Consider the following 13837-nt stretch of genomic DNA (forward strand, 5'->3'; position numbering starts at 1 on the left):
CGGCACTCCACTCTTTGTCAAGCATCTTGACAAAGAGTGGGGTGCTGCTCGAAACGTTGCATTGAAAAATACATCCACGCAGAGATCCACTCGTTTGGATCGGTCAGTTGCAGTTGCTCTTGGCTAGGTGCGTTTCCAGCTGTATGCAATGCCGCCCCCTCACCCGTCGAACTTACCTTACGTTCGCCAACGGGGGTCCGCGGGGGGTTGCATCGCTAGCGCAGAGAGCGAAAACTGGATTTCTGGTTTAATAACCGGAAATTCGGCTCTTAAAGTTACCAGGAGCGGCTCACCTTGCTTCATGGCTGAAATGCCCCTGCACTTGGCCTGTTGGAAGCTTATATCGACCAGTGTGCGGTCAGCTTTACCCCTCCACTGTCAATCTCCCTTTCTACTCCCACACCCACCCATTTCCCCGTCCAGTCCACCCATTTCTTCACTTCATTTCAGTCAGCCCACTTGTTTTCCTACACCATTCGTCACGGACGGCCTGCCAAGGGCAGGTGTATGAGGTAAAAAAAAAAAGTGGCAACCCTAACCTTGTTTGGGGTACAGGTATGGGATCTGTTACCCAGAAACCTGTTATCCAGAAAGTTCCAAATTATGGTAAGGCCATTTCCCATAGACTCCATTTTAATAAAGTAATTCTAATTTTAAAAAAGATTCCCTTTTTCTCTGTAGTAATAAAACAGTAAATTGTACTTGATCCCAGCTAAGTTATAATTAATCCTTATTGGAATCAAAACCAGCCTATTGGGTTTATTAATGTTTTCATGATTTTTTAGTAGACTTAAGGTATGGAGATCCAAATTATATAAAGACCTCTTATCTGAAAAAAATCCCTGGCCCACAGCATTCCCATACCTGTATTTAATGTCTAAGATTAATTTGCAATTGGTTTTGTACTAAACACCTACTCCCATTCAATAGAGTTCAAGAAATGTAGCTCCTTGGCTAGGATGTTCTTTGGATTGCTTGCTTCATTATTCCCATAGGTAACTTTTATTACAGTTCAAAATAACATTTCAACAACAAAGGATTATCCTGTAGAGTAATAGCACATTAGATAAAGAGAATTGTTACCAATACATATTATCCCATTTGTTCTGTGTGAAGTCTTTTATTCTACCTAAAGGACATAGACTAATTATACTTGAATCAAGTCAACTGGAGGAGGCAGTGGGAGGGGGATACCACATCCAATGGATAGCAACATTTTTCTTTGCATAGAATAGAAAGGAGCACAATCTGTTTCTGTCTGGCTTCGTGGGGATAATTTAATTCACAATACCAGGTACACAATTTTATTTTTTAATCAGAGCTAATAGTTTCATAAACAGAATTATTGTTGTGTGTATAGGCAATTGCTGGAGTACCTAGCTCATATGATTCCTTTAGCTCTCCTAGGATTTTAATTCCCTAATTGTTTTCAACAGTCATAACAGCCTTTGTTAATCTTACGGATGTGGACAGCCCAGATTAATGACATGTGTTGATATAATTTGTGAGGATATCTGCGATACCTGCACTGCAGTTCTAACGTCCCACTCTCACTATGATGGAATTTAAGGCTTGCTTTGAAAGTCAGCTGCCTATGGCAGATGAAGGTTTGTCAGTGGCTGCCAGTGTATAAGGTAATTTGATGATCACGATTCTCTGTGAGAAGATCTCTGTGGTGACATCTCTTAAAATAAGAACTGCTAATACCCCACACCAAAAGTGCCAGTGCCAATGCCAGTGCGTAGGTGGCCGTACATGATAAGATCTGCTCTTTTGGCAAAGTCGCCAAACAAGCAGATCTATTAAAGCTCACTTGATGTGGGAAAAGTCAAGCTGAACCAATAGTTTGGCCCTTGGGCCAGTGATCGGATCATAATTGCTGCTATGCCAGTGGTCGAATCAAGGACAGCATGAACTAGGAGATGTGGACCTCAATCCAAAGTGAAAATCTAACATGCCGAACTGACATTTGGATGATTTTCAGCAAGCTATCAGTCAGGTGGGCCCATCAGAGGGTCCCATATATGGGCTTGAATCTGTCCAACTATGGCCACCTGAAATGTTTTGCATTATTTCAAAATGTATTCATAAATAATGAATTGGCATAGAGTTATTGAAATTGAAGGCTAATATTGAAGGCAGAAGTTCTTACCCGTTGAATTTAAGTACATTTTTAATTTTGTTAATTGTAGTGTTCCTCTGAATATAATATACAGATGAACCCCCATTTCATGTTTTTTTAGGGGACCAGAAGCAAATGGTGTAAAATCCAGGAAAATGTATTATGCATAATATATAAGTGGGACCACAAAACAACAATGTAAAATGAGGGAAAACGTAAATCAGGGGATATAAAATGGGGGTTCTACTGTAGTTAGGTAATGTAATGTTAATGTAATGTTATAAATAGGTTAAAAAAAAAAAAAAAAAAAAATATATATATATATATATATATATAGATATATAAAAATCGAATGAAAGCTGTTGCACAACAGGGTCTTGCAAAAAAGTAATTATTTATTATTGCACAGATCGACGTTTCGACCCTCACTGGGGCCCTATAGATATATATATACACACACAATCACATACAAATATTTATCCCTGGATGTATGCATAGTTCAGTTTCAGAGCGGGACTAATTAAATAATTATGTTTACTCAGTATTTCTATTGTTTCTTGCTCATACCCTATTTGTATTGTTTCTTGAATTCCTGTTTGTCCTGCTACCGTAAGCAGTGCCTACAGCTTTATTTAGCTTGTCAAATGGACATTGCCAATGGACAATGGTTGCATGTCAGAGTGTCTATAAATGTTTGTGTGTTTTCAGGCATTGTTTCTCATACTTGTGTAAAGCTGATCTATAATGCCTTTCAAAAGTATTCAGACCCTTGACTAAAGGTGGCCATAGACACACAGATCCTATTGTACGAATCGTGTGCCGACATCTTTCGTCCGGCGGAGATCGGTCAGGTTTGATTTTGACCCGACCGATCCCGCCGGAGCCCACAGCACATCATAATCGGATCGTTCGGCCATACAACCGAATGATCAGATTACCCCCGATATAGTCATGTTTGTTAATGGCATATCGGGGAAAGATCCACTCGTTTGGCGATGTGGCCAAACGAGCGGATCTTTGCATCTATGGCCACCTTAAGTCTCTCAATTTACTGAAACAAATCCTGCAGTCCTGGCATTTTATTCTCTGTGATTTATTTATATTCTCTTTTTTAATGTATTCTCTTTTTTTTTTGATAGCAAATCAAATTAATACAGTTAAAATATTGTTAAGGCCCTGTAAACATGTGCATTTAGTTTGCATGTTCCGTCAAGCCCACATAAAAATTGGATCTGACTGTTCGCAAAGGTTTCAACTATACTGGCTTGGTATGTATTTGACCTTGGTGGGGGCAGACCATTCTGCAATCCTAATGGATCACACTCAGTTTGTCTATACTGAAAGTTTCATATGCTAATGGCCCTCTGAGTAGTGCATTGGCAGCTGATGAAGAGAGAGGAGCTGCAGCTACCAGACAAATACAGCAATCTGTTTGGCCACCCCCTGGATGGTCAAATTTAACAATATCTGAATTGCTGAATGCAAGTTATATTGTTATTCTACAGGTTTATTTAGAGCACTACAGTGTTCAAAATTCACTTGAGAGTGCAGATTCTCAGTATCTGCTCTGATGGACAACAGTGGTGTACTTAATGGTTCCACCATTCTGACAGATACCATTTGTTGTGTATATAACACAAATCTGCATTATAAGTAATTGTTTTTTGAGACAGAGAGAACTGATACATACAAAGTAAAAATTACTAGACCTAGCATTTCTATCTTACCCAGTGAGGTGGGTCGTGCAGTCTTTGGAGATGACCTTTTTGGTGAGGACTCTGGATGTGGGGCCACAGACTGAATAGGCCTTGTCTGTTTGGCTGCCAGCTTTTTAAGGCTTGCTTGTCTTTTATTAAACATCTCCTGAACATCAGACACCTTCTGCAAAACTTTCTCAACATTTTCCTGTATTGAAAATATAATGCATTCAGTTTTTTTCTACTTAAAGAATATATAATCAGTATAAAATAACAAGTGCTGGAGCATCACACCAGCCTATCGGTGCCTCATGCCTGCAGTCCTTCAGCTACTGCTAAACAGCAATTTAAACAGTGCCACCTAACAATGTTCATCTTTTAGTTGGCAGGCACGTTTCAGGGGCTGCTGCCGCCCCAATGCGGAGGAGGGGCCGCATCGCTAGTGCAGTGAGCGATATTGCGCTCCCTGCACTTGAAGAGCCGAATTTCCATTTTAAAAAACGGAAATTCGTCTCTTAAAGTTACCAGAGGCGGCTTTTTGCCGCCCTTGGTAACTGGCCGCTCCGTGCTGCCTGAGGCAAGATTCTCACCTTGCCTCATGGCCAGAGCGGCCCTGTTAGTAGGGCAACAGGTTGGATATCCCTAAAGTAAAAAAGGATGTGAATAAATTAAATGCCAGTTTTCTGGGTCCACACTAAATCTAGAGTTCCTGAACAGATGTTCTCTCCCATTTTCTAAAATTATCTCTCTGCAGGCACATGCAATATTTGGAGACCACAGAGATAATTTTCAATCAGGAAGGCTGTGTGCAAAGTGCACAATCCACCACTGTCTTGCTTCTTTGTTAAACTGCTGCATGCTTCTGCACATGATTTCAGAGCACATAGACAATGAATACATAGCTCTCTAAGGGTAGGATTACGCGGATGTTTTCGGCGAGATCCGACATGCTGCGACATAACGCCGGCGTCAAATCAGATACGACGGAAATAAGGTAAGTGAATGCATTGTCGGATGAAGTTGCAACGTTGATACGACACGACTGCCGGATGCAGAGGCTGCACGATGTTTGGATGTGACACGACTGTCAGATGCAGACGCTGCACTGCATCCGACAGCCGTGTCGCGTCGGATCAATGCGGTGACTTCATCAGTCATTTCTATCTCTTACCTTATTTCCGTTGCATGCGATTTGACGCTGGCGTTTTGTCGGATCGCGCCGAGAATGTCCGTGTAGTCCTACCCTAAGTCTAGCAGCACTACAATAATGGCGGGCTGGTGTGGAAAGCATTTAGGTGTTCTTAACCATGTATTTTATCCACCTGCAAGGTGCAGAATGCAGCCATGCTACTAGGCCAAAGTTCTCTGTGCATAAGCTCTAAGGAGCGCTCTCTTACATGTATCCCCCATTTCCTGCAGAGCTGTAGTTTACAGCATCCCCACATTGCTAGCAGTTTTTAAGTCTTTAGTCATTTCAAATTAGAGACAGCTACAGCTCTTCAACATCTGCATGTGGTAAGGGTGTGTACCCCTGGTCCTTTCCTTCTCATGTCCTACTAATCAGATCAGCATGTACACTGTCATTTCTTACATAATCATCATCTTACTTTAATTTCAAGAGTGAGTATTGCATCATATTTATTGTAGAAATCTGCTGGATTGGAAAGATGGTGTCCTCTTGAGCTTTCAATAAACATTTCTATGTCCCGTAAGGCAGATTCTGCTCCTTCCTGCGACTGACACTTATCCACAGCTTGGGAAGCCAAGAGGTAAATTCCATCTTCGCACCACTTGTTGGCCTGATAGAACAGTATATCAAAATATTACATGAAAATATGTAAAATATGTAACAGAATAGTTGAGAAAAAAAGAGAGTCCAAGAAATATTTCTAAAAATCTCTGTGGATTTACAGGAAATTCATGTACCCATTACAGAAGATATACTGTATAATATACCCAGAAGTTTAAGGATCGCCCCTAATTTGTTTTTAGATTAGATTATAGTATTTAGGGTGCTAAACTTGTGGGCTTGCATCTTTTTTGTCTAAAAACCACAAATCCCCAGAGTATGGGCTATGAATTTGCTTTTTTCCCCAGAAGTATCTTCTGTTGTTCTGAATCATAATTCTTTCTTTGGAATTGGCAGCTATTTGAAATACCTTTTTTTTTTAAAAAACTGACTTACACACTTACAGTAAGTGATAATTGATCTAATTTAATATCTTTTGCCTTATTGCATTATACATCTAGAAATCTCTGCCAGAGCCAGTACAGCCTCCTGTCTATTACACAATCTCTAGAGGCCTTTAAATGAATGTTCTTACGCTCAGCCTGTGATTTCCAGTGTAGAGTGCATCAATCCTCATTCAGGGCACCGCTTTCCCTTAGGCAAATCTTTAAACAATTGGTTCAAGGAGAGCACTTGAAAGCAAAATGCTGTGAAAAAGTATTTATTCACTGACTACCATACACGACATGATTCGGGCCATTCGTGCCCTGAGAAAGGCATTTCATAGCTGCTTTGTAATATATACAAATATGGAGCAGGGCAACCATGGGCTTGATGAAAACCAACACCGCACTTCTTAAAATATATACTGGTTAACAGGGAATCATACAACACAGTCTTCCTTTTTAAACATGACACAAATTTGGACCCATGGCACATGACTTTTACCAGCCGGATAGACTAAAGGACAAGATTAGGGATGTCGCGGACTGTTCTGCGGTGAACTTGTTCGCGCGAACATCGGCTGTTCGCGTCCGCCGCAAGTTCGCGAACGTCGCGCGACGTTCGCCAATAGGCGTTCGCGTCAAAATCGTTCGACCATTCGACCATTCGGTCGCTAAAATCGAACGATTTTTCGAATCGAACGATTTTCGGATGTTCGAAGTTCGCAAACTGTTCGCGAACTGTTCGCATTTTTTGCCGGTGTTCGCGAACGGCGTTCGCGAACACATTATCGGCGGTTCGCTACATCCCTAGACAAGATAGCAACATATGGGTTGTATTATGCACTTGAGTCTCTATATAGAGAGCTGTAATTATATTGTTACCATAAGTAGTAAATCAGAGTTTAATGATTACAGAACTTTCAAATCCAACTTCACCTTGTCAAGTTGCTGGTGCAGCTCCAGTGACTTCGCCAATATGTCATACTTTTTCTTTGTCTCATTGGTAAAGTCATCACAGATTCGCCTGAGTTCTATGCATTTTGGTCTGATGGAGTCTACGGCATAGTGGTTGTTTTGGATAAGCTGGTCACCGTGGAGAGCATGCAACTGGGCTTTCTCTAACATTCCCTGGGAAATAATGGAGAGAATGAAGAAGGAAGGCAGAAAAAAATAAATCATTATAACTAGACAGAACTTCGTACATTGCAAAATTATCAATTTATTTATTTATTCATGTAAGCCAAAACTATAACCAAAGAAGTAAAAAGGGGGCATACTTTTATGCATATTAAAATGTTTGCCATGATTATAAGAATGTAAGTTATGCAGGAAATGTGTGTGGCTTTGTCTGCCAGTAAAAATCAGTACAGTTGGAGAGCAAGAGATGAAGAATCATTCAGGTGCAGTAAAATAAATTGTTTTGTTTATTAGTTGCAAATTGCAGTTAATTTAAGTGAAAACACTTGGACTTCTTAAGGCCTATGATCTTATTTAACTCTTTATGGGCCACTACACATTTATTTTTGTATTTTCTATTTCAGTAATGAATTCAGAGTATTATTACTTTCCTTTTTTCTCTATATTCTATCAAAGTGTTAATGACTCAATCTGCAGTTAGCCTTGTCTAATATGCCATTGTCTCAGGTAGACTAGTATTCACAACCACTGGCTCAGATGATTGTTTTTTGGTCTAAATCCATCTACTGTATGTGAGCACTGACACAACAGAAAATGCCATGTGAGACATCAGCCTCATACCACGTTTCATTGTATATCATCCTTTTAAAATAGGTCATCAGGGTCCGAGCAGCAAAAAGGTGGGGGAAGATTTATAGATGCTATGGGGCAAATTTACTAAGCGGTGAAAATTCACCAGCGACGGCTTCACAGGCAAGGCGACACTTCCCAGGCAAAAATTTGCTCAGACAACACTAATTCACTAACATGCGAAGTTAAGTCCAGGGTGCGCTACAGTAAATTCGGCAAGCAGTGCGAAGTTGCACTAGCGCTGGCTAATTTGCATATGGCGGGAAGTTAAAGTTGAAGCTTAATAAAAGAAAATAGAGTTGTTATAATGCCCTACACTTGAGCCCAGTGTATAGTTTATGTGCCATATGTAAGGAAATGTAGAGGGAAGCTGGTTACCCCAAATTTTTAGGTAGTCCTATCTACTCTATTGCACTTCCCATGGTCTGAGGTGGTGAAGGCAAGTCTGACGCAAGAAAAAAATCTGCATCTTAGTTAATTTGTGTAGTTACGTCCCTTCGCCAGAGCGCAACTTCGCCTGGCGATCGAGTAAGATGAGCACCAGCGTCAGTCCAATTTGAATTTTTCAAGATTTATTATACCCCAAAGATAGAAAAAGTCAGAATCCGAAAATCCGGAATCTCAGACCAACCAAGGTCATACATAAGTCAATGGGAGAGGTCCCTGTCCTATTTGGAAGTTTCTGTGGTCTGCGCTGGAATTAGCCTGAAATCCGACTATTTCAGACTTTTCAGCAAAAATCCAAAATTTCGGGATTTTTTATTAATAAGGTCCAATTGTGGATTCTTGTTTGATCTGACTTTTTTCATGAATAAGGACCTTAAAGGCTGCCTGTTACGGTGCTTTGAAACATATAATTTTAGATAAGATGGAAATGCTTAGGGCAATGTAAATTCAATTCAAACTGGTGAACACTCTCGTAGATGTCTATCCAGATACTGCAAGAAACATAGTAACATAGGGGGAAAAAGACACACGTCCATCAAGTTTAACCTTTTAACTTTTTTAACCTGCCTAACTGCCAGATGATCCAGAGGAAGGTAAAAAAAAAACCATCTGAAGCCTCTCCAATTTGCCTAAGAGGGGCAAAAATCCCTTCCTGACTGACTTCCTGATCTAGTCCCTGGATCAACTTGTACTATGAGCTATCTCCCATAACCCTGTATTCCGTCACTTGCTAAAAGCCATCCAACCCCTTCTTAAAGCTATCTAATGTATCAGCCTGTACAAATGATTCAGGGAGAGAATTCCCCATCTTCACAGCTCTCACTGTAAATAAAACCTTTCCGAATATTTAGGCGGAACCTCTTTTCTTCTAATCGGAATGGGTGACCTTGTGTCAGCTGGAAAGACCTACTGGTAAATAAAGCATTAGAGAGATTATTGTATGATCCCCTTATATATTTATACATAGTTATCATATCTCCCCTTAAACACCTCTTCTCCAGTGTGAACATCCCCAACTTGGCCAGTCTTTCCTCATAGCTAAGATTTTCCCCTATCTTTTACCAGCTTAGTTGCCCTTCTCTGTACCCTCTCTAATACAATAATGTCCTGTTTGAGCACTGGAGACCAAAACTGTATGACATGGGTGTCTGTGTTCTGCTGTTACTAAACCAACTCAATGCCTAAAGGCTCTTGTTTATATTTCCACTCTGATCACTTTGCTGCTTTTGTAAACACGTGTGCTAATACAGGTGATTGTTGTATCAACACATTTTAAATCTGGCACTCTCCACTTGACTATTAATGGTAAGGACCTATTGATGAAAAAACATTTGTATACTGGGATGTATATACAGTGGTGTGAAAAACTATTTGCCCCTTCCTGATTTCTTATTCTTTTGCATGTTTGTCACTCAAAATGTTTCTGATCATCAAACACATTTAACTATTAGTCGAAGATAACACAAGTAAACACAAAATGCAGTTTTTAAATGAGGGTTTTTATTATTTAGGGAGAAAAGAAATCCAAACCTGTGTGAAAAAGTAATTGCCCCCTGAACCTAATAACTGGTTGGGCCACCCTTAGCAGCAATAACTGCAATCAAGCATTTGCGAATTGTTGTAATTCAGCTTTATTTGAGGGTTTTCTAGCATGAACAGCCTTTTTAAGGTCATGCCACAACATCTCAATAGGATTCAGGTCAGGACTTTGACTAGGCCACTCCAAAGTCTTCATTTTGTTTTTCTTCAGCCATTCAGAGGTGGATTTGCTGGTGTGTTTTGGGTCATTGTCCTGCTGCAGCACCCAAGATCGCTTCAGCTTGAGTTGACGAACAGATGGCCGGACATTCTCCTTCAGGATTTTTTGGTAGACAGTAGAATTCATGGTTCCATCTATCACAGCAAGTCTTCCAGGTCCTGAAGCAGCAAAACAACCCCAGACCATCACACTACCACCACCATATTTTACTGTTGGTATGATGTTCTTTTTCTGAAATGCTGTGTTACTTTTACGCCAGATGTAACGGGACGCGCACCTTCCAAAAAGTTCAACTTTTGTCTCGTCGGTCCACAAGGTATTTTCCCAAAAGTCTTGGCAATCATTGAGATGTTTTTTAGCAAAATTGAGACGAGCCTTAATGTTCTTTTTGCTTAAAAGTGGTTTGCGCCTTGGAAATCTGCCATGCAGGCCGTTTTTGCACAGTCTCTTTCTTATGGTGGAGTCGTGAACACTGACCTTAATTGAGGCAAGTGAGGCCTGCAGTTCTTTAGATGTTGTCCTGGGGTCTTTTGTGGCCTCTCGGATGAGTTGTCTCTGCGCTCTTGGGGTAATTTTGGTCGGCCGGCCACTCCTGGGAAGGTTCACCACTGTTCCATGTTTTTGCCATTTGTGGATAATGGCTCTCACTGTGGTTCGCTGGAGTCCCAAAGCTTTAGAAATGGCTTTATAACCTTTGAAATTGAACTCAGGTGTGATAAACCACAGTTAAGTTATTTTTTAACAAGGGGGGCAATCACTTTTTCACACAGGCCCATGTAGATTTGGAGTTTTTTTTCTCCCTTAATAACGTAAACCTTCATTTAAAAACTGCATTTTGTGTTCAATTATGTTATCTTTGACTAATAGTTAACGGTTTTTGATGAGCAGAAACATTTACGTGTGACAAACATGCAAAAGAATAAGAAATCAGGAAGGGGGCAAATAGTTTTTCACACCACTGTAAGGCCAGTCAAAGGGCCATAGTCTCTTGGTGCAGCCCCCAGTTCCAAGGGCACAATATTAAAAAAAATCAAAACATAAACTGAGTATTACCATTATTCAAAAATCATTTTAAAAGAATAACCATACAGACCCCTTGATAATTTGCCTTACGTGTTTCATATCCTCAGGTACTTAATCATAGGCAAAAATCATGCCTATGATTAAGTACCAGAGGGTATAAAACGCGTAAGACGGATGAAAATTTTTGAATAAAAATTAGTTTTTATGGTAATACTCAGTTTATGGGATATTTTTTGATTTTTGAAGGACCTATTGATGCCCCATTTCTGCAGCATGTCGTCAGTTTGGACAGACCACAGCAATGACACGTGCAGAGACTGCTCAACTTTTCTTTTATTAAGTCTAGTGCTTCTCTTGAATGTGACCCCATGGATAGTTTGTATGGTTTGTTGCTTGCTGAGTTTTTTTTAATTTCCTGTTCCTTATTGACAGTCCTTCCACATCCAGCTTCTAATTAGGATTGTTCTGTTGCCAAAACCAAAATTGTCTTCTCTAGCTGGCTATGAACTCCTCATGCCCAGATGGCCCAGATGGTGGACATGGAAACATAACCAGGATGCTATATAGCCAGATTGTTACAGAAATGAAAGCCTTCTTTTTCAAGGTGAAATTAACAAAACGTTTTATAAAGTGCAATGGACACCTCCCTCTCTTTCAGTGAAAATAACCTTTTTGCAATCTGGGAATCTATTCAAGAATTATGGTCTAAAGATTGGTCTAAGATTTGCCTACATCATAAGAATCAAACATGCTTTCTGTCATTCTATGCACATTAAATTAATATTTGAAAGCTTCTTAGCATTGCTTTTTCTTTCATTAAGCAAAAATAGTTTTTCGACGGAGGAGGCTTTCAATATAACTATGTTTCCTTGTGTAAAGAACAACTCTGGACAATAGTGTTAAACTTATGGTAAGACAGTACTAGCTATGCCGCACAGAAAAATTATTTTCTCATTGCAGGTGCAAATCATTTTGAAATGGCATCTTCCTTTATGTTATATTCGGATTTTTCTGTAACCACACAACTTTCACTTATACGCAGTTGCCTTCAGCTAGAGTGAAACTTACAGTTTTACAGATACTTGTATGTGTGGATTTTCAATAGATAAAGTTTTCCGGTTGACATTTCATTTGGTTTTTGTTTCTATAGTATATAATGAATAATTTGCATTAAATTTGCATCCAGTTAAATTTTTTGCATAGTTAAGTTTTATTTTGTATAAAAAATAATATTTTTCATCAGTGGCATGAAAATGAATACTGCTCAGTTGCTTATAATTATTTTGTGCACTAAACCATTTCTACCTGCTACCCAGAAATAGTGGATTCAGCTGTTGTCCTAGTTTCTACATATCGGTTAGATACTGATCTGATAGCAACGTCAACTCAATGCCACAGCTGCAACATGTCTGAAATAAGAAAAGATGAAATTTCCCCTTCAGGTCAAAAGCGGTTCGAATATATCATAAACGAAACTATCACATGAGGCTTCCTGGCACTAGGAGAGCTTTTCCATTTGTGAGGCAGGGTGTGTTGTCTTCCCACAATAAGACAAAAACATGTATTCAATGTGTAGTTTATACAATTTTTGTTGTAGCGTGACAACCAGTCCCTTGCATCGATTTGCTTTCAGTTATTCTGTCACATGTATTAACACAAAGCTAAATAGTGGAAACAGAACCTTTTCATTTTTAGAATACAGTCTCGTAATGTTGTATTATATAGGCTTGGTAACCTGCATTAGCAATATCCACAACAATATGAAAGCAGCATTCATAGAATGTTATAATGGACCTAGGGCAGGTTTAATTAACAATTGACCTGGGGAATTGTGATGGATTTGCAGCAGTTTATTATAATAATTGGTAAACACAATCATTGGGGAATACAAAACAAACAGTGATAAATCATCTCTGTAATGTTTTTATCTCAATTTAAACACTGAGCAAAAAGGAAGTATTTATTCTTCCTGCTAAAGGGAACATTTTAGAATAGAGCTAAAAGGTGTTTTCAACGTGTAACTCAAATCTGTTCCCTATTAATACAGGTATGGGACATAGTTTCCAGAATGTTTGGGACTTTGGGATTTCCAGATATAATTTAAAACAATTTCTAAATATTTGAATTACAGGTATGGTATCAGTTATCCGAAAACCTGTTACCCAGAAAGCTCAGAATTACAATCGTAATTTTGAAAAATGATTTCCTTTTTCTCTGTGAGAATAGAACCGTACCTTGTACTTGAGCCAAATTAAGAAATAACTACTCCTTATTGGAAGCAAATCCGGCCTATTGGGTTTATTTAATGTTTACATGATTTTCTAGTAAATTAAGACATATCGGTTATCCAGAAAACCCAGGTCCCGAGGAATTCTGGATGACAGGTCCCATACCTGTATTTGATTATATTGGAGTCTATGGGAGATGGTCTTTCCATAATTTGGAGATTTCTGGATAACATGCCATCATTAGTTACTACAGGTATGGGATCTGTTATCCAGACAGCTGTTATTCAGAAAGCTCCGAATTACGGGAAAAGCTGTTATTCAGAAAGCTCCGAATTACAGGAAAGTTGTCTCCCATAGACTCAATTTTATCTAAATAATCCAAATTTTTAAAACTGATTTCCTTTTTCGCTGTAATAATAAAACAATAACTTGATCCAAACTAAGATATAATTAATCCTTATTGGAATTTATTTAATGCCTATTGGATTTATTTAATGTTGACATGATTTTCTAGTAGACTTAAAGGTATGAAGATCCAAATTGCGGAAAGATTCGTTATCTGGAAAACCCCAGATCCCGAGCATTCTGGATAACAGGTCCTGTATCTACAAGATGTTTG

General features: G+C 39.2%; 1 protein-coding gene across 4 annotated transcripts in view; it reads right to left on the reverse strand.

Annotated features, from left to right (window-relative positions):
• The window catches only part of LOC108717446 (guanine nucleotide exchange factor DBS-like), a 186741-nt gene that overhangs the window by 105628 nt on the left and 67276 nt on the right, over positions 1-13837 (reverse strand). For all 4 annotated transcript variants that reach the window (XM_018264694.2, XM_041564799.1, XM_041564798.1 and 1 more), the window contains exons 11-13: positions 6931-7122; positions 5427-5618; positions 3850-4027 (exon numbers count right to left, since the gene is read on the reverse strand). In XM_018264694.2, the coding sequence (XP_018120183.2) occupies positions 3850-4027; positions 5427-5618; positions 6931-7122 (562 nt within the window). The remainder of the gene's footprint in view (positions 1-3849; positions 4028-5426; positions 5619-6930; positions 7123-13837) is intronic.

Source organism: Xenopus laevis, chromosome 5S, assembly GCF_017654675.1.
Source record: "Xenopus laevis strain J_2021 chromosome 5S, Xenopus_laevis_v10.1, whole genome shotgun sequence".
NCBI lineage: Eukaryota > Metazoa > Chordata > Amphibia > Anura > Pipidae > Xenopus > Xenopus laevis.